The sequence below is a fragment of the Pteropus medius genome, unplaced genomic scaffold (genome assembly GCF_902729225.1).
Source record: "Pteropus medius unplaced genomic scaffold, Ma_sr-lr_union100, whole genome shotgun sequence".
Lineage (NCBI taxonomy): Eukaryota > Metazoa > Chordata > Mammalia > Chiroptera > Pteropodidae > Pteropus > Pteropus medius.
The window spans coordinates 1,395,121-1,413,316 of record NW_024349519.1 but is presented as its reverse complement, the minus strand read 5'-3'; the positions used below and the strand labels follow the sequence as shown (position 1 = coordinate 1,413,316).

Genomic DNA, 18,196 nt, shown 5'->3' with positions numbered 1-18,196 from the left:
GGATGGAAGTCTGCTCCAAAGCTGCATAAAACAAGTTTAATTTCCAACCAGGGTCACAGTCATCGCGTATCCCACATTTTGAGCAAGGAGAGAGAAGGTGAGTTATTAAACAAATACAATCTACATTCCAGAGGAGAAAAAAAGAAGAGAAAAAAATCAGTTCAGAACTGCAGTTACCACTATTAACACCACAAACTTTAGGGGGCGGGGAAGTGGGGGAATCTCCAGGGAGAAGAAAGGCTGGAACAAAGGAAAGCATAAAATTAGACCTACCAGAGGAGACTGAGGGAGGGAGTGGGCAGAAATGGAATTAAACTCCCGATCCCAAAAGAACTTTTAGGTGAATGGGAATGTAGAAAGGGCCACCCCCACCAAGGGCCTAGCAGTCAGGGATACTACCAAGATCACTTACTGCCCCCTGCTGGACAGATCTTGAGCAGCACCAAGGCAAACTCCAAGGCAGCTTCCTAAGACCTTTAGCCCCAGTGGTCCCTGGAGGCCTCGAAAATGAGGTGGGGGTGGGCATGAAGGAAAACCTATTTGGGACTGATATCTAACTAGGGAGGGTCAGAGAGGGGATGAGGCAGGAAAAGAGGCAAAGTCCTCACCGACCACAAGGATATATAGAGTGGGGAATCCTAAGTAGGAAAGAAACAAGAAAAGGGGAGACAAACAGGCAACAGCACTGACTGAATTAGAAGGCAAAGGAAAGAGATGAAGGAGAGAGGCAGCATGAGCAAAAAAATCTGAGGAATAGAGACAGAGGCAAAAAAAAAAAAAAAAAAGTGTGGAGGGACACATTTGTGGAATTGGGAGTGAATACATGTTAAAATGAAACAGAAGCTCCAGCAACTCCCCTCACCCCACCATATACACACACACACACATACACACAAAGGCCTAGAGAGCAAAAAACCTGCACATACCCACTGAAACTTGGGTAAGTAAAACATCACTAAGGAACTGGCACTGAGGGAGACACCCCGAGAACCTCTCTTTCACAGTTCAATCTAGGGTGGGGTAAGGGGTATTGATCTGCCTGTTGTAGACAAAAGTGGCAGGAAGCCTGGCCCCACGGAGTGGGGATTGGGACAGCTCTTCTGCGAAGGGGTCCCTCAGCCATGCTGTGGGAGGTGGGGGGTGGCCCTGGGTCCTGACCTTAGCAGAAAGGTATGGGCGGCCATCTTGGAGCTCAGGGCGCAGCCAGCACACACAGGAGCCCACAGAATAGCCACAGCTTCACAGAAACAGCAGGAGTCAGGACCTCAGGGACAAGCGCCCCCTGTAGACAGAGGGACGCAGTAGCAGCAGCTTTTAAACAACCACGTAACAGGGGGAGGACCCTGAAGACCACTGCATCCCACCAGCACCAATAACCACTTCAGAGTTCTATTTCCTCCACTCCAACCCCCAGATCCATTTATGAGTGGGTGAAGAGGGCAGGGGAAAGCTGTTGGGATGGAGGTGGGAGGGATGGCAGGATGGTCTGAGGAACTGGAAACAGAAAATCGCCATCCTTCAGCACATCCTGGACTTTCTAGAAGAATACTGGAGAACAGAGGAATTGATATTGAGGTCTGCTATGTCACCCCCACTGTTCCACTCCCCACTCAACCACCAAGCCTGCTTTGGACAAGCTAGCAGGACTACTAGGGTGAGGAAACTTCTGACGAAGGACAGATGAACCACCCAGCCCCCAAGATCAGAAGATTGGGGGGACAGAGGGGAAGAGAAGGCAAGAATAGGACTGATCCATGCCTCCCCTTCTCCTGAAAACAAAAGAAGATGAAGATGGAAAACCTGAGGCCCTCCCCCCAGTACTCTGGGTCCCAAACATACACCACAGTCTTGCTATCTCCACCACTTCCTCAAGCTCCTGAGGAACAGATCTAAAGATGAATGGGGGGAGAATCAGTTCAACATTCTGAACTGATAAGAGTGAATGGGTTCCTCTCTCCTTCCCACTAACAAGGCAGAGCAGAATAGCATCTCCTTGGGAATCTAGAAATAAATGCCGCCTCCCTGCCCTAAGCAGGGTGAAGAGAAGGATACAAGGAAGATGGTAGTGTAAAATCCATCATCTGTCCTATCATCCAGGAAAACTTACCTGCAGAGAGGAAAAGAACCAGTAGCAAGACTGGAGCAGCCTTCCTTCCACCTTCTTCCCTTTATCTCATCAACATGGGAGGGGCGGATGATAAGCTAGAGTGGGCAGTGTCCTGGCTCCAAGCCCTGAGCTGCATTCCACCCCCTCCACCCTTCTCCCTGGCCCTCACATATATATTTTTCTGTACATGTATATACACGCGCACACATGCACGCACACACAGAGGCCCGTGCAATTTCCATGTAGAACAGGGAGAGGGTGGCAAAGGAAAGGAAGACAATAGGAGAGGGGCCTGTAGGAAGAAGGGACTCAGATGCCAAGACCACAGCAATCAGAGCCAAATGAAGCAGAGAGACTACCCCGCCCCACCTCTCGAACCTCGGAGTATAAGGGGGGCAACCCATGAAACCATAACAACCTTGTTTTTGTTTTAAATCTGATAAATTGGAATGATTCATCATCAAGACAGCAACTGGGGACTGGTCACAGACAGGAAAAAGGAGGGGAGGCAGGAGAGGCAAGGCTCTTGTTGGGCATGCGGACATGATACCCAGGGTCCTGGCCACACTGGCAATGGGAAGGAAGTGGTAGGGTTGGGACAGGGAGACAGTAGGTATGTCAAGGGTGGCTGGGGCGGCTGGACAGGGCTGCCTGGCTCTCACTTCTTGTTTTTGAGCTGATTGGCCAGCCAGTCCAGGCCTTCATATAGCCCATCCCCGCTGGTGGCACAGGTGGCCTGAATGTACCAGTTGCGATGACGCAGGGAATGCAGGCCCAACTTGTCTGTGATCTCAGCAGCATTCATAGCATTAGGCAAATCCTGGAGTGCAAGGGAAACACACAAAAAGGAGACTCAGGATCTTTCAAAGGCTTCTAGAGCACCCACCTACCAACAAGATGTATACCAGTACCCCCTCTCCTCTTCCTCCACTGTAAGGACCCAGAACAAAATCCTAAAGAGCCACTTTGGATTTAATCATCCCAGTATCCCCGATTCAAGGCACTAGCGGTCAATCCATTGGGTTGGTGGAAACCAAATATGGAATTGGTAGAGAAGTGATTCAGATTGGGAAAAGAATCAGGTCTGTCTGACGTTAGGAATGAAGGCAGTTCCATTGAAGAAGACAATAGGCAAGATGAAAGAGAGATGTGAAGTGATATATCTACCACACCAATCTCTGAGAACAGAATACTGATAATTGAAGCTGGGGTGGAGGATAAGAAGAGGAGCATAACGATGCCAATAAATCTCCTATTTCCCACACTTCCAAAATTGAGAGCATAAGGCTTCCCATTCAATGAGCTCCATACAATGAGCTCCAAGGCCCCTGATCTCTACAGCCAGTTTTTCTCTCTCTCAAATTTAGGGATGGGGAGAAGTCTCACCTGTTTGTTTGCAAAGACAAGGAGCACAGCATCCCGGAGCTCATCCTCTGCCAGCATCCTCATCAGCTCCTCCCGGGCTTCATTTACTCGTTCCCGATCATTGCTGTCCACCACAAATATCAACCCTAGGGAGGCAGAGCATGGGCTGCACAAAGGTCACAGATGAATTCCCCTCCCCCACCAAAAGACAACACCCTTCTTATACCCTCCAAATATTTGCTCCCTTTGCTCCTCTTCTCCCACCCCTAGGAGCTGCAGCAGGGCAGGGTTGGCTGCCCATAACCAACAATGACAGCCATACTCTGTTCACACCCAACCGACCGTGCCAGTCTCTGGGCAATTCATATGCCATACCTTGGGTGTTCTGGAAGTAGTGTCTCCAGAGAGGCCGAATCTTGTCCTGGCCACCCACATCCCAAACTGTGAAACTGATGTTCTTGTACTCCACTGTCTCCACATTGAACCCTTTGGAAAAAAACAGGCAATGGCCACTTGGCTTCAAATATCAGGCCTATAAACGATGCCCCACTGGGTTCATTTGTTTCCCCTACCCTTGGCCATGATCCCAGCAAAGGAAAGTAAGCTAAGGCTTCCCCAGATCTGGCATTCCCTGACCTCACTGCCTAAAGGCCAAAAAGAAAAACTAAGAGAAGTGGAAGAGAATGAGGAGGGCCAATCAGGAGATTCAAAATCACCTGAGTAACGTGAGCCAACCTTCCCAAGTCATTTTCTGTCTCTGGCTCTCCCTCCAAAAATAAATGACTCAGTTCCACTCCTGTATCACAGAATGTGGCCACCAGAGTCTCAGCTAAGAACTAGGGCCTTCAAGGGAGAGTGAAAAAGTAAGCTAAAGTATGGAGCCCCAAATGCAGAACCACCAATGGGTGATGATCTGGAGTCCTATTTACAAAGCAAATGTTCTCCCTCCCACAGGCAGGTCTTAACCATGATCAGGGCCACCGAGGATCTAAACTGAAACAATTCAGGGCCTCTGGCAAGAACATCAAAGCCCTTCACCTGCTTTCCAAACAACACAGAGAACAAACCAACTCAGTACCTGAGGGCAACTGTTGAGTGCCAGGCTGTAGAAGTTTCCGCATCAGAGAAGGCGAGGGTAGGTGGGCAAACGGCAGCCCCGACACCTGCTAGTAAGCTAAATAACCATCTTTCCCTGAATCCCACAAATTGCATGGACTTGCCTGGTAGCCAGGTAGAGGATCTAGGAATAGGCCCCCCGCCTGGCTCAGCTGTTGGCATGAAAGCCTACATCCAAGCTGTGTCCTTACCAATGGTGGGGATGGTGGTGACGATCTCCCCCAGTTTCAGCTTATATAGGATGGTAGTCTTTCCTGCAGCATCCAGACCCACCATCAGGATGCGCATCTCCTTCTTCCCAATCAGGCTCTTGAGAAGGTTTCCAAAGATATTACCCATGATCACAGCAGCTGTTTTCTGAGGACAGTTGGGCCCAAGTGGGGGCAGTGGCAATCTGGTTTTGGCCTGGTCCCTGGTATGGAGGACTTGGTCCTAGGCAAAGAAATGTAAACTCATTACTACCATCTTCTTGTCAGGATTTGATGTAAATGGGCTTTACTATGAAGAATGAGGCCCACTCAGACATATCCTGAGCCTTTGGGAGCGGAGACAAAGCAGTAAACACTCAGGATCCCTGCTCTGCCAGGGATCTACCTGTGTGACTTCAGAAGAGTTACTTCACCTGTCCATATCTGCACCTGCAAATGGAGGGCTGTTGAACTAGATGATTTCTAAAGTTCTTTTCATTCCAACAAACTATACTACCTCAAGGTGTTGCAAGATCATTACTACTCCTCCTTCCCCCAACATTACCCTAAAAAGGGCAGGAAAGGAGGGAGTAGAATGAGGAGTGGCTCTTTGTGACTCCTGACAAGGTTCAGGCTTGCCAGGTTCCCAAGGTTTAAGCTCACTGCTCTAATCAAGAGACTGCTTCTTCTCTTCCTATATTTTTGCAACACCTTCCTTCTACATGCCAAAATTAATGAGGAAAAAATAAGAAAGCAACATGCATAAAAGAGGTTGATCCTCTCCACTCTGTGAAATGATGGTTGCTGAAGTTGTGCCCTGTTCATACAACAGTGCACTGAAAGTTGGGAGGCTACCCCTCATTCCTCAGCCAGGTAAATCCTAGTTTTGCCATGATCCATCCAAGAACAGCTGCTCCACATGGTGAACTGCAATGAGGCTTTCTTTCCCTGCTTCTTCCCTAATCCCTTCAGTCTATTCGCCGCACAGCAGCCAGACTGATTTTAAAACCAAAACCAAGTTATGTTGCTCCCCTGTTCAAAACCCTCTCTTGGCTTCATGTCTCCCTTTCAGTAAAACCCAAAGCTATATCATGGTCTTCAAGGTCCTGCACAATTTGCATTCCCCCTGCTTCTCTCATCAGATCTCTCCTTTGCTTACTCCACTTCAATTCCCCAAATACTTTCCTGCCTCTTAGCATTTGTACTTGCTATTTGCTCTGCCTGGAATGCTTTCTCTCCCAGAGAACCTTCGTGGAGTACTCCCGCACTTCCTGCACATGTGTTTGAATGTCACCTTATCGAAGAGGCTTTCCAGAACCACCTATACCACACACACACACACACACCTCTCTACTCCATTTATCCTACTTTTCTTCATAGCATTTATCACCATGTGACACATTTGTTTCTTGCTGCATTGTTTTTGTCCTCCTACTGTGTCAGTGTCTTACCCATTTTGTTCACTGCTGTGCTGAGTAGTGCCTGGCACATAGCAGCTGAACAAATGAACTAACTCCCAGGGTCTCTACTGACCTCACTAGCAGCTCACTCACATGAGCCACTTATGCCTGGTACATAGTAGGCCCTTAATAAACACCTGCTGAAAAAAATGAAAGGAGCAGAAGAACCATTATAAGGTACAAAATGCCCACCCCAACTAATAGCCCCAATAGACAAGATCATAGAGTCATTCATTCCTGCTCTTCTTCCCTCCCTTCCCTATGGCACAGGACAGTCAAAGAAATGCATCTTTAAAACAGCAATGAAATGGGGGTTCAAAATCTACCATGCCAGCCAGTTCTCCATGCCTGCAGGAGACATGCGTCAGCGGGCAGCTTATTCAGCAATCACTATATGCCAGCTGCTGGCATTCTTTGTAGAGTCTGGGAACCAGAGATACACACACCCCAAACCCAGCAGGCAAAGGAACAGGTCAAGACAGAGTGCACACAAACCCAAGAATGTGAAAAGTAGATGGGGAGGAATCCTATTTGCAAACTAAAGCATGGGGGTTTGGTGGGAATTTAGTTGTTTTTTCAAAAACTATTTCAGGTTTGTTTGTTTGTTTTTTCCTAATCTCCTCAGTTTGCAGCAAATTCCAGACTAGTACAAAGAGGCCAGATCAACAGCCCCTGGAGACCAAAGTACTAGTTTCTCCAAAAAACAGAAACAATGAGTGCTTATGGAATGTTTCATCTTCAAAGGCCTCCCCAGACATCCACTAATGAACCAGGCGTGGTGCTCCCGGTAGGTTCCCCAGATGAGCCCTGCCCCTGACCTAGGGCTCGCACCTCAGGGGGGAGGACCTGGCTCAACCTCAGGGCCCAATTTCAGCCGAGTCACTCAATAGCCATTCTCCTTGCCTATCCTGCCTCAACCCACCGAGGCAGAAAGATTCTTGAGGATCCCTGAGGCAGGTGGGGACGCCTGGCCAGCTAACAAGGTCAGATCCCACCAACCTTGGCAATCTGTGGTAGTCAGACTGCTGGTTCTGCTACCATCACCTCCAGAAATTTAAACCTTCCCCATGTCTTCCTAGTTTTCATTCTGTCTCCTGCTCAGGTAGCCTTTCCTTCAGCTCCGAATGACACTCTGCTATAAAAGTTAGGTAATAAGGCTTTGGCCCAGATCATGAATTAAATTTATACGATACATTTATCTTGCTGTCATTCATGATGGGAACTATTGCTGATTAAATTATTACCAACCATGAATACAGCAGTGACTGAAAAATACCCCTTGACCCAGAACATGCATACACTGTCCTGGTTTGCTTCTGGGCTAAGCTATCATACTGAAGTCTTGGTTCAAAAGCTGATCACAGTGTTAAACTTATTTCTATTTCCTGGCAAGCCACATCAAGGCCCCTGAATTATCTGAACGACTCATGTGATACATATCACCTTGTGGAGCTTTTCCCTTCTAAGTCTGTACATTGACTATCTCCCCAATTAACTATGTATTCTCCATGGGCAAGGCTATGCCTTTTATTTATTTTGTACCCGTCCTTACTCCCAATGCCAAGCCCACTGGAGGAGTTCAATCAAGCACACTGGCAGATTTAAGCCCCATCTGAGGATGTCCTTATATCATTTCTTCTGTCTTAGCAGTACTTGGTATCTATATAATACACAGATGGTTGCTTATCTATCCTGTCAATTCTTGGCCATTTTCCACACATATCTGACTCTGGGACTAGTTTGGGAAAAGGACTAGAAATCGAAAATTGGTGGAATTTTCTCTTGCCATTTAATACCCAATGAAGCTGATAGATAACTAGCTACGATGTATCTCTTGGGACAGCCCAGGACCTTGAAATCAATGGACACTATGACTCTTCTTTAATATCGTCAGCAGCTTCATTCAGATGAACATTCCAAAAGTGGTAGTGGCTTTGTCTTGGCTTTCTCTGTCCCTGCCTGTTACCAGAGAGCATGCTGCCCCTACCACCAAGATGGTAGTAACTTTCAGCTTTGTGGCATGAACACACATCTTTGGCTATATAGCCGATTCTCACTTCAACCATAAAGCATTCCTATAAAAAGCTCTGGGAAGCAGGATGGCAAAAAAACAAACAGACCTCGGATTGTTTCCTTATATATTGTATAGCCTATGGTTACTCTTTTACCACAGATGGCACTCCTGTGTGGATGGGGCCAAATGCCAGGGTTCCGTGGGGAGGTGGAAACCAGGAATCAGCAGTTAAAACTGAGGGTGAGTGGCTCAAGATGAAAAATGGAATACACTAATATCTCTTAACTAAGAGAATATCTCAACGTTCTATTTTACAGTCATAAACTTTATTATCAGTGGTAAAAATAATAATTGCTCTAAAAATGTGTTCCAGTACAATCTGTGTGGGACATTGCATGAGTTTAATCAAGTACATTGGCTGATTTAAGCCTCATCTGAGAATGTCCTCACTGAGGACCACTCATTGTCCCCAATCCCCTCACCCAGGAGAGGCAAGCTGTTGCTGTAACTGGCTGCTCAGCCATCTTGGCTTATGTGTGTTGCAGGAACATGCCTGCCTCACTCTCTAGGTAATTTTGAGAGTCACAGCTCAACTTGCCATGCACGCTCCCCCTGCCTGACTCCAGTGACTGGCTCAGGCATGTGTCTTGAGACACCTCTGAGACTCCTGATCTGGTACCACCTCCTCTTCTCCAGGCTGCATGGGTCCAGGGAAAGAAATACCAGAGTCTCCCAAACCCTCTGCTGCCAGGCAGGATGCATCAAAAAGCAGCTTTGCTCCCAGATAATTTTCAAATTGAAATATCACTAATAGAGATGCTATTTTTAGCACGGCCAATAGAGCAAACCAATAAAATTTAAGTAAACAAAAGCAGGGCCTGCCTGTATTTAGTTTCCTTAACGCAGATGGCTTGTGACCTCTATAAACTTTCTAAGTTTTTATCTCAAGAACACTATAATCAGCACACAAGACTCTTAGATTAGTATCTCAATGATTTCTATTGGACTCAAAGATTTCCCAAAGCCAAAGAATAGCTTCTGATGTCAGCTTCCATCCATTTGTTAAACATTTATTGAATATTCTAAACTAGGGATATATAAAGGAAGACAATTTCTGCCTTCATGAAACTCAGTCAATGGGGAAAAAAAAGACTAGTAAACAGAGGACCGCAAAATAGTGTGAGGGTAAGAGTGGGGTAAGCACATACTATTATGGGAACAGAAACCTGGAGCAGTTAATCAAGACTGAGAGGTAAAAGACAATTCTCAGACATGATTCTCAGGTCACACCTGAGCTGACTCCTGAAGGAAAAGTAGGAAGTAATCAGACAATAAAGAAGAGGAATGGGGCAGAAGGAACAGTGTTTACAAAGACATAAAGACTTGAGTTAGAGATAGCACTTCTTATTAGCCAAAGCCAGGTGCGACTGGGAAGTAGTTTACTTGGATGCTTCATGGTGAGTAAAAAAAGAACTGATGAGCCTGGAGAGATAAGCAAGGGCTACATCATGAAGGGCCTTAAAGGCCATACTGAGAAACATGATCAGATATGTGCTTTAGAAACATCATTCTGGTAGCAGTTTAGGGAATAAATTAAAACAGGAAAGAGTAGAGGCAGAGAGAACACTAAGGAGGTACAGTAATACATATGTGCAATCAGAAATTCTTAACCAAAGGCGGCAAGAACAGGACAGATTGGAAACATCAAAATAGTAGAAGCCACAGGATTTAACGACTGATTAAATGTAGGAAGGAATAGAAGAGTCAAGATTCTCAGGTCTCAGGCCTGGATGATTCAGTGGCATTTCTTTAGACAGAAAATAAAAAGAGGAACAGATCTGAGAGTGAAGATGTCTGTTTTTAGATTAAATGTTGATTCTGAGGTGCTACATCATGAAGCACAGCAGGTAAGTCTGGGCTGGGTATTTGGGAATCATCTGCACTGATAGTAAATGGAGGAACCAAGATAATCCAAGGTGGCTGTAGTTACTGACTGCCTACTCAACAGCCATTCTTTCCCTTCTGTCTTCTAACAGAACCCCTAATTTTTCAGATGTTAGGACAGCAGGGTATGATATACCCTTCCCCAGCCCCAGGGTATGAAAACTGATCAGCCTAAAGGATGTGGGCATTCCATTTCCCCTGCCAGTGAATGAGTCACCAATGGTCATGTCCTAATTCTAGCCAATAAGGTATAAAGAAAGTCTGTTGGGAGCATCTGGGAAAGTTTTCCTCAATCTTAAAAAAGGACATATGGCAATGTTCTCTTGTTCAGCCTTTAGATGTTGATGTAGGAAGATGAGATGCTGGAGTAATCTTAAGACCATGAACAGAGAGACAGAAGAACTCTACGATGTCAGAGCAGAAAAATGAAGAAAACGTGGGTCATGAATAAGTGTCAAGGTGGCAGATTAAAAACAAAAAATCAACCAAAAAAGTGTTCTACCCCTAGATAATTTTGTGTGTGTGCATGGTAAAAATATACATATCAAAATTTACCATTTTAACCATTTTTAAATGAAAAGTTTAGTGGCATTAAGTACATTCACATTGTTGTGCAACCATCACCACCATCCATCTCCAGAATTTCTTCATCTTCTCAAACTGAAACTCCCATCTCCCCTCCCCCTGGCAACCTCCATTCTACTTTCTGTCTCTATAAATTTGACTATTCTAGGAACCTCATAAGTGGAACCACATAGTGTGTCCTTTTGTGTCCTCTCCACCTAGACCTCTTGCTATATGCTATAATAAATCTCCTTATTTTTTGAGCCACAGATACTTTTTTCTATCTTTTGCCAACTGATACATCCTGATATATATATAGGGAGAGTGTGTACAGTGAGACAGGAGAAAAGTCCAAAGGCAGAAACCTGAGGAACATCAACATATAAAGCAGTGGGCAAAAAAATGAGGCCAGGAAAGAGAATAAGAAGCAACTTGAAGGGTAGAAAGGAAATATAGAGAGTAATACATCATAGACACCAATAAGGAAAGAACATTAAAAAAAAAAAAAAAAAAAAAAAAAAGGAAGGCAGGCCAAAGGCTGTAGAAAGGCCAAATTAATATAAAGCCTGAAAGATTGAATTTCGCTACTAGGCAATCAAGGATGACCTTGTTATAAATTAAAACATACATAAAACATATGACCTTGTTATAAATTAAAACATACGTAACTAAAATTAGGCTCCATTTAATTCAATTAGCAGTGTTTAGGCTCAAGCCAGAATCATGCCAGTTTCTCCTCTAGTCCAATATGACTCCAGTACAGGATAACCTGAAGAAGGCCACACAACAAGCAAAGAAGAATCCTAAATCACCATGTCCAACAGAGATCCAGACACTGGGAAGGGTCTGGCTTTTTCCATGGCCAACCCTCAGCAAGTGAGTCAGAAGAGAGCATCAGGTCTGTTTCAGAATACATGGCCTAGCCAGATAAAACAGAGACCAGATAAAAACTAGACTCATTTGTTTCTCTGTAACATTCTGTGGCACTGCCCTCGAACCAAAGCTTTCAGTATGCCATATTCTTAGAATCTGATCAGTTTACAATTGCTTCATCTCCTATTATTCAATGGCTGCTCTAATCCCCACATCTATAGCCTTGAACACTAAGAACACTATACTTTCCTAATTACTGAAATTCCATGAGTAGTTGGCCTAAAGCCCTAATAAACCTTTGCCCCCAATTTGACTGTGCAGATCAAGATGGAGCTGCCAGCAAACAGATGAAACAGGAAGCTAGGGTTTGGACGAGACCAACCATTATAGAGCACCTTAACAGTATAGAAGACAGAACTGCCTACCATGGAGAGTAAAAGTCATCTGTGATCCCTTATCACCTCAAACACACTTCTCTAGGAATTATCAGAGTATGTTTTATTCATATTTGCCTCCTTCACTCTCCAGAGCTGGAACTTTCCAAATAATATTCCTTTAATGCATTACAAGACAGCTGGAGATAATGATCCCATCAGTACTATATGGCTAAACAGGGCTTACAATGGCTAGAGGCCTTGGGCTAGCCATCTCATATTACAAGCGGCCATGTCTGTCTCACTACTACCATTTTCTGTGTATGTCAAGATGGGAAAAAGTTTGGGAAGTACTTCACTAGTCTATGAACCTCTTGCCAGCAGGGACCGTGCCTTACTCACGTTTCATGTCCCCAACTTCCAACACTATAACCTGTAGCTAGATTTGACATGCTTATGGAGAAACACACTACTGATGGTGGCAAAACATTTGTGAAGTTGAGGAAGACATTATTCTTTAGGTAATCCCCAATTCTTTTCCCAAATCTGACAAAGTAGAGAAGTGGTTTCTACATTCTTAGAGCCCTACGGTTCCTTGAACAGGATTCAGAGGCTGCTTTGGGGAAAGGATAAACCATGAGAGGTTCTAATTATGCTCACCAACTCTCCACCACAACTCTCTTAACACAGAGTAGCTCCACTTTTACCCATTTTATACACTAGACTTCAAACAGGATTTTATATAAGGTAAGGTTCAATTGCTTTGGGGTGGGGGGTGCAAAAACCACTGCAACAGAGAGCTAATGTTCTCCTGCATCCTAAATCATGTTGAAGTTTAAACATTCATGCTGGACATTCTGTGTATATGCTCATAAAAGAAGGGTTATGCTAGGCTCTCACCAATGATGAGAGAGCTAAAAGGTATTGTGAGATCTGCCACATCCAATCATCTCACCTTTCTTCAGGAATATGGTGATAATGATGGATCCCTGAAATCTCAACCATTTCCTTTCTGGTCCATGCAGTGCAGCAGATCCTTTGCAAAAGTCCATGACAAAGATCTAACTCATTTATGGAATCCCTACATCAGTTCTTTCCCAGACTACAATACAGAACCTTCACACGTTTGTGGAACTCTTTCCAAATGCTCCCCATGTCTTTTCAGTATCAAAAAAAATTTATCAGCAATCCACCAATATTGTGACAGATGTTGGAAAGGTAGAATTACACAGATATCACAACTCTGGACCTTAATATAATACATTTTGCAATATACTCGGAGGTGAACTTTTAAAGGAGATATGACTAAATAAAGGAAAGAGAAGATACGGAAATGCTCATGGGGACCTAAAATAATAGAAGCCAGGAATCTATATCCTGACCTAGGTCAATCAGGGTGCACCTTTAAAGAAGAGTTAACCATTATCTCAGAGTCATGCTGACTTTTTAAAACATGAACAGTATGAGCCCCCACATTCTCACCCTACATTCAAGCTGATGGTTCAGGGCCCCTGCCTTGCTTCGGCTTCACCTCCCACTCAGGCAGCAGGAGCTGCCTCTGTGAGGCTGATGCTGAAAAAAGATTTCACTGCTCACAAGCCTACGACCAGCACAGAAAGTCATGGTAACAATCGTCCCTCTAACACAGGCAACTCAGGCGGCAGGTTGTTTTTCAGTTTTTTTGTTTTTGTTTTTTGTAAACCTTTAAGGTAGTCCTGAGTGAGTGCTCATATTATTATTACTATTGTAACGAGTGCTATTAAGAGCAGCTAACATTTACTTGGGGCTTACTATGTGCTTTGTGCAATACTAAGTGCTTTGTGTGTATTATCTCATTTAATCCTCATGCCAATACTATAAAGTAGGTATTATCATTATTGTACTCTTTACAGATGAGGAAAATGAAGCTAAGAGAATACAAGTAATTTCACCCAAATCATACTAGTAATAGCAGAGGCGAGATTTGAACCCAGTTTTGTCCAATTCCAAGTCCACACCATACCAATTTGCTTCTAAATTCACCTGCAACAAAAATGACGATGAAAGCCAGTTACATGGTTTGAATCTCAGGACCCTCAGCATCCATTTCTAAAGGTATACAGGGAAGCAGATTCCATAATTTCCCTCGGTTATTTACTCAGCTTGAACAAACCTGGTTTTAAAGAAGTTCCTCCTTCTAACCAACAAATCCTGCCCACTGTCCTTTGAGTCCATTTCCCCTTATTATGACTCCAGTGGAAGAGAGTAGCAGAGATGAAAACACACAATATGACCCTTTGTGCACTTAAGACTTCACTTCCACTCTCTCCAGCCTGCTGTCTGCCTTCTTTTATACTTGCATTCAGTTTAGTAATAGCAGCTACCATTCATTGGCATCAATTCTGTGCCAGGCACCACATACATACACTGGCTCCCTCCTCCATGATCTTTAGGATCCCAATTTGCACACAACACTTTGGACTTACAGCTCATGGAGAGACCCCTTTGCCCACAATGGGGAATCAAGAGATCTGGAATTTCAAATAAATAATGACTCTATGTGTTCTAGTAATATTTTTATTTTGTGGCCTTAGTTTCCATTATCCATGCCTATTTTGTGCCTCTTAGGAAAGTGGAGAGACCCAAGACTTCTTAAATATAAAGGCTAAGGTGCTTTGTACCCTCGCTCAGTTATCTCCAGGCACTCTTCCTGACCACCAAGCCATCTCTTTCTCTCTCTTTAAACTGCAGTAAGGAAGCTTTGAGTTCTATCCATTCACATCCTGTATTCATCATGAGTGCCTACTATGTGCATACACATTCTGAGAGATGCAAGATGAGCTCTAATTCCTGCACTCAAGAAGTTTAGCCTCTTTAGGAAAGCAAGACATGTACATAAAAATTCTGACTACACAAAGTAATAATTCTACACTGGGAGCAGGAGGCGCATGAATGTGTAATATATGAGGTCCCTTCTCCCCTGAATCCAAGGTCAATGATTCATTCTGCAAAAAGGTGAATTCAATGGATCGGTTTCTTTCTTAGAATGAGCTTTTACAGACATGTTATTCAAACTCAGGTCTAATGTGCCATGACCACTGTTCCACTCTAGTCATAGCAAATGGAGACACCCCAACAGCAAGCTCAAGACAAAATGGCAGCAAATTAGGGACAGTATGCAGAGACTAGATTCTGTCCTGTTGCACTGACCCAAGCAATCAGACTCCTGCAGCAGATCTCCTACCAATAAAACTTTCATGCCATATACCGGGGTGACCCAATCCAACAGCAGCAGAGACAGGTTTTAAGTTACACTTCTCCCTCACCCAGATGACTTCACTCTTTCTTCTCACTCCTGACCACATACCACACTCTTCCTGGCCAGGCCAGAGGGAGACTGGCAGTAATTCAACCCAGAAAGAAGGGAACGCCCCCAAAACAGGAGCTACCACTTTTCTAATCAAGTGGCCCGTTTAAACAGGGAACTCCACCTCCCCCTCCTTTCCTCAAATATTGGTGTAAGCAATGGCTTCGTTTTCTGTTCCGGGAATCCTGGTACTTCCTAAAGAAAAAAAGCGGATTGGAAGACACAAACTCAGAGGCAGCGACAAGATGCTCCCTCCTCCTGAGGCCGCCCCCGCTTCGCCTGGGGGAGGAAGGCAGCACCTCTCTTCTCCAAGCAAGATCAGATCCCCCTCCCCCTTCTGCCTCCTCTCCTCCCGCTCCCCACCTGCTACCCTCTTCCCAACGTGCGGTTCCCAAGACCCGAAAGCGCAACCTCACCAGAATAGTGCCCCTGGGGTGCCCCACTAGCCTGCCGTGCCGGCTACTCCCTAAACCCCCTACGTACCCCTGCCCCACAATAGGGGGAGGGGGTCACCACAGCAAGGTTTCTCTGTAGTCTCCTATTACTAAGGTTGAGGGGAAGATGGGGTAGGAAAAAGCAGCATTCCTTACCCTTCAACAGGAAAAGGATACAAAACAGTCATCACCGCCCCCGCATCACCTCTCCTTGGACTGCTTTCCTCCCCCTCAACCCTCTAACCCTCGTAAGCCCACCTAATGCAGGCGAGGGGAACCTAACTGCAGCCCAGGTCGCCCACTTGTGCGAGGTGGAGCACAAATTCGTGTGTGCCCCCACCCCAACCCCACCCCCACTCTAGCTCCGCGTCCTTCAAATGCGGGGGTAGGCTTGAGGCTGGCCCGGCGCCCCCTCTCCCAGCTCTCGGGTGGGAAGGACCACACCGCCCCATGCCTGGCACCAGGCATGGGGGGGTTATGTTTTATGTCCTCAGCCCCCACCCCAAGCCTCTCCTCTATCAGGACCCGCCTTCCCTCCCCAACCCCTCACCTGTTCCTGCTTCCAAGCTCCGCCGCTGCGGCCGCCGCCTCCGCAGGTTCCGCTTGGCTCTCGCTCCACTCCCTCCGGCTCCCCCAGCCGATTTCGGCGCGGCTCTTCCCCTGGCCCCGCTCCCTGACTCCCTCCTTCCTTCCTTCTACCTAGCACCGGAAGCCGCGACGGCGACAAGAGCTGTGCCGCGCACCCCCACCCCCAGACTGGGATACTTCCCACCTCCCCGATCGCGCGAGAGCTGCGCGGCAGCGAGCGGCAGTTCTCGCGAGATCTATCACTATGGCAGCGGCTGCAGCAGAGGCCGCTGGGTGTTAGAGCCGAAGCCCCCGTGGGGGCCGAAATGGGGGTTGGAGGCAGCGGGCTTTGGAGGTGGGAGCTCGGGAATGAGGATGAAGCAGTGGAGGCTAAGGTGACAACATAAGCCCTAGGGCCATACCTGAAATTTAAGGACTGGGGTCGCGTGCTGGCGACACTGGAGACTGCGGTTGGGCTGAGAGGCAGCGGGGTGAGGGTGTGCTCCTTTGGCAAAGCCAGGTCCTCCAGACCACATCTTTATTTCTTAACCAGAGTTAGCAGCATCTCCCCGCGAGAGCCCTCTCTACAGCAGTGTTGCTGCTTACCACTCCTAATCTAAGACTGAGTTACTCAGGCGTCTGAATCAAGAGATCCTTTCTTATAGAGAAGGAAACAGAGAGTGATGAATTTAAAAGAGTGAAGGAAACTCAACTCTGGGCCAAGTAGAAAGTTGGAACGTGAAAGACAAACGGTTGAAGCCTAATATTCAAATATGTGCTTTGAGGAAATGTACCCAGATAATTACGAATTTCAGTATCCCAAGGAAAGTGAGAGACTTTGCATCCATATTCCTGCCAACCCCCACTTCCCTCATACTCATTTCTTCACCTGGTCTAGACATGCAAAGCTGCCTTGGAACAGTCATGGCTGTGATAGGAGAGCAGTAGTAATGCCAAGAACAGATGAAGATACTTTTAAGTGCCCTCTCTCTTTCCACAGTAGTATAAGGGAACACATGGCTCTTCCCTAAGACCTGAACCAAAATTGTTGCTTTTCTGGATTTTTTACTTTGTTTCTTGTCTCTTTCTAAGAAGGACTAGGCTGGTTTACATAGCCACACTATGTATATCTCTTGTCTCAATTAATCTCTCGTATACAAATTCTCCAATCTCTTCCTCTAATCCCAGTCTGTTTTCTCTTGTATTTTAACCTGGAAAATAACATGGAATGTGAAGCCAAGAGGATCCAAATTTAAGATGGTGAGGTATGAGATGGATAAACAGGAGCATGTTTATTAACAGAGTTGTATCTGTCCTGGGCTGATGCCATTAAGGGCCTTTGCCCTGCTAAACTCTGTGTTTTATTTAAATGGCAGAAGAGAAGACTCCTCCAGTGTTATTACAGATGCCTAGAGTGGGCCTTATGATACCTCCACATGATTACACTTTCCATTTCTTTTTCCAGAATTTTCTAGCAACACCCCACCAGGTTATGCACCCACACTGATCATGAAAATTATGCTTTACAACCCCCTTCCCAAGTACCCACCACACCAACATGCCTTGTGGGACTCTGATAGGAGGCAGAACCTATAAGTGTTCCTGCCCAAGATGTCATTCAGATCCTCTAGCGATTAGGTCTTAGGTGTGCCAAAAGGATGCAAATGGTGTCAGCCAATATGGTTAGCAGCAAGTATTGTGGTATTTGAGTCAGAAGTGACGAATGGGACTGCAGAATCCCAGTCCTCTGTCCTTCAGCCCTCTGGAGTCTTGAGAGGAAAGTGTCTTGCAGCATCACTGGGTGATTACCATGGAGCAAACTAGCAAAGACAGGAGGGGGTGCT

At 45.8% G+C, this 18,196-nt stretch overlaps 1 protein-coding gene across 1 annotated transcript; it reads right to left on the bottom strand.

The window, feature by feature from the left end:
• Nucleotides 1-22: 22 nt before the first annotated feature.
• Nucleotides 23-16,551, bottom strand: ARF3 (ARF GTPase 3). The gene is made up of 5 exons (XM_039882157.1): nt 16,336-16,551; nt 4,780-5,020; nt 3,848-3,958; nt 3,494-3,618; nt 23-2,927 (listed from the first exon to the last, which is right to left on the bottom strand). The coding sequence occupies exons 2-5, from the start codon at nt 4,925-4,927 to the stop codon at nt 2,766-2,768; spliced, it is 546 nt and encodes a 181-aa protein (XP_039738091.1). The 5' UTR covers nt 4,928-5,020; nt 16,336-16,551; the 3' UTR covers nt 23-2,765.
• Between the last annotated feature and the right edge of the window lie 1,645 nt (nt 16,552-18,196).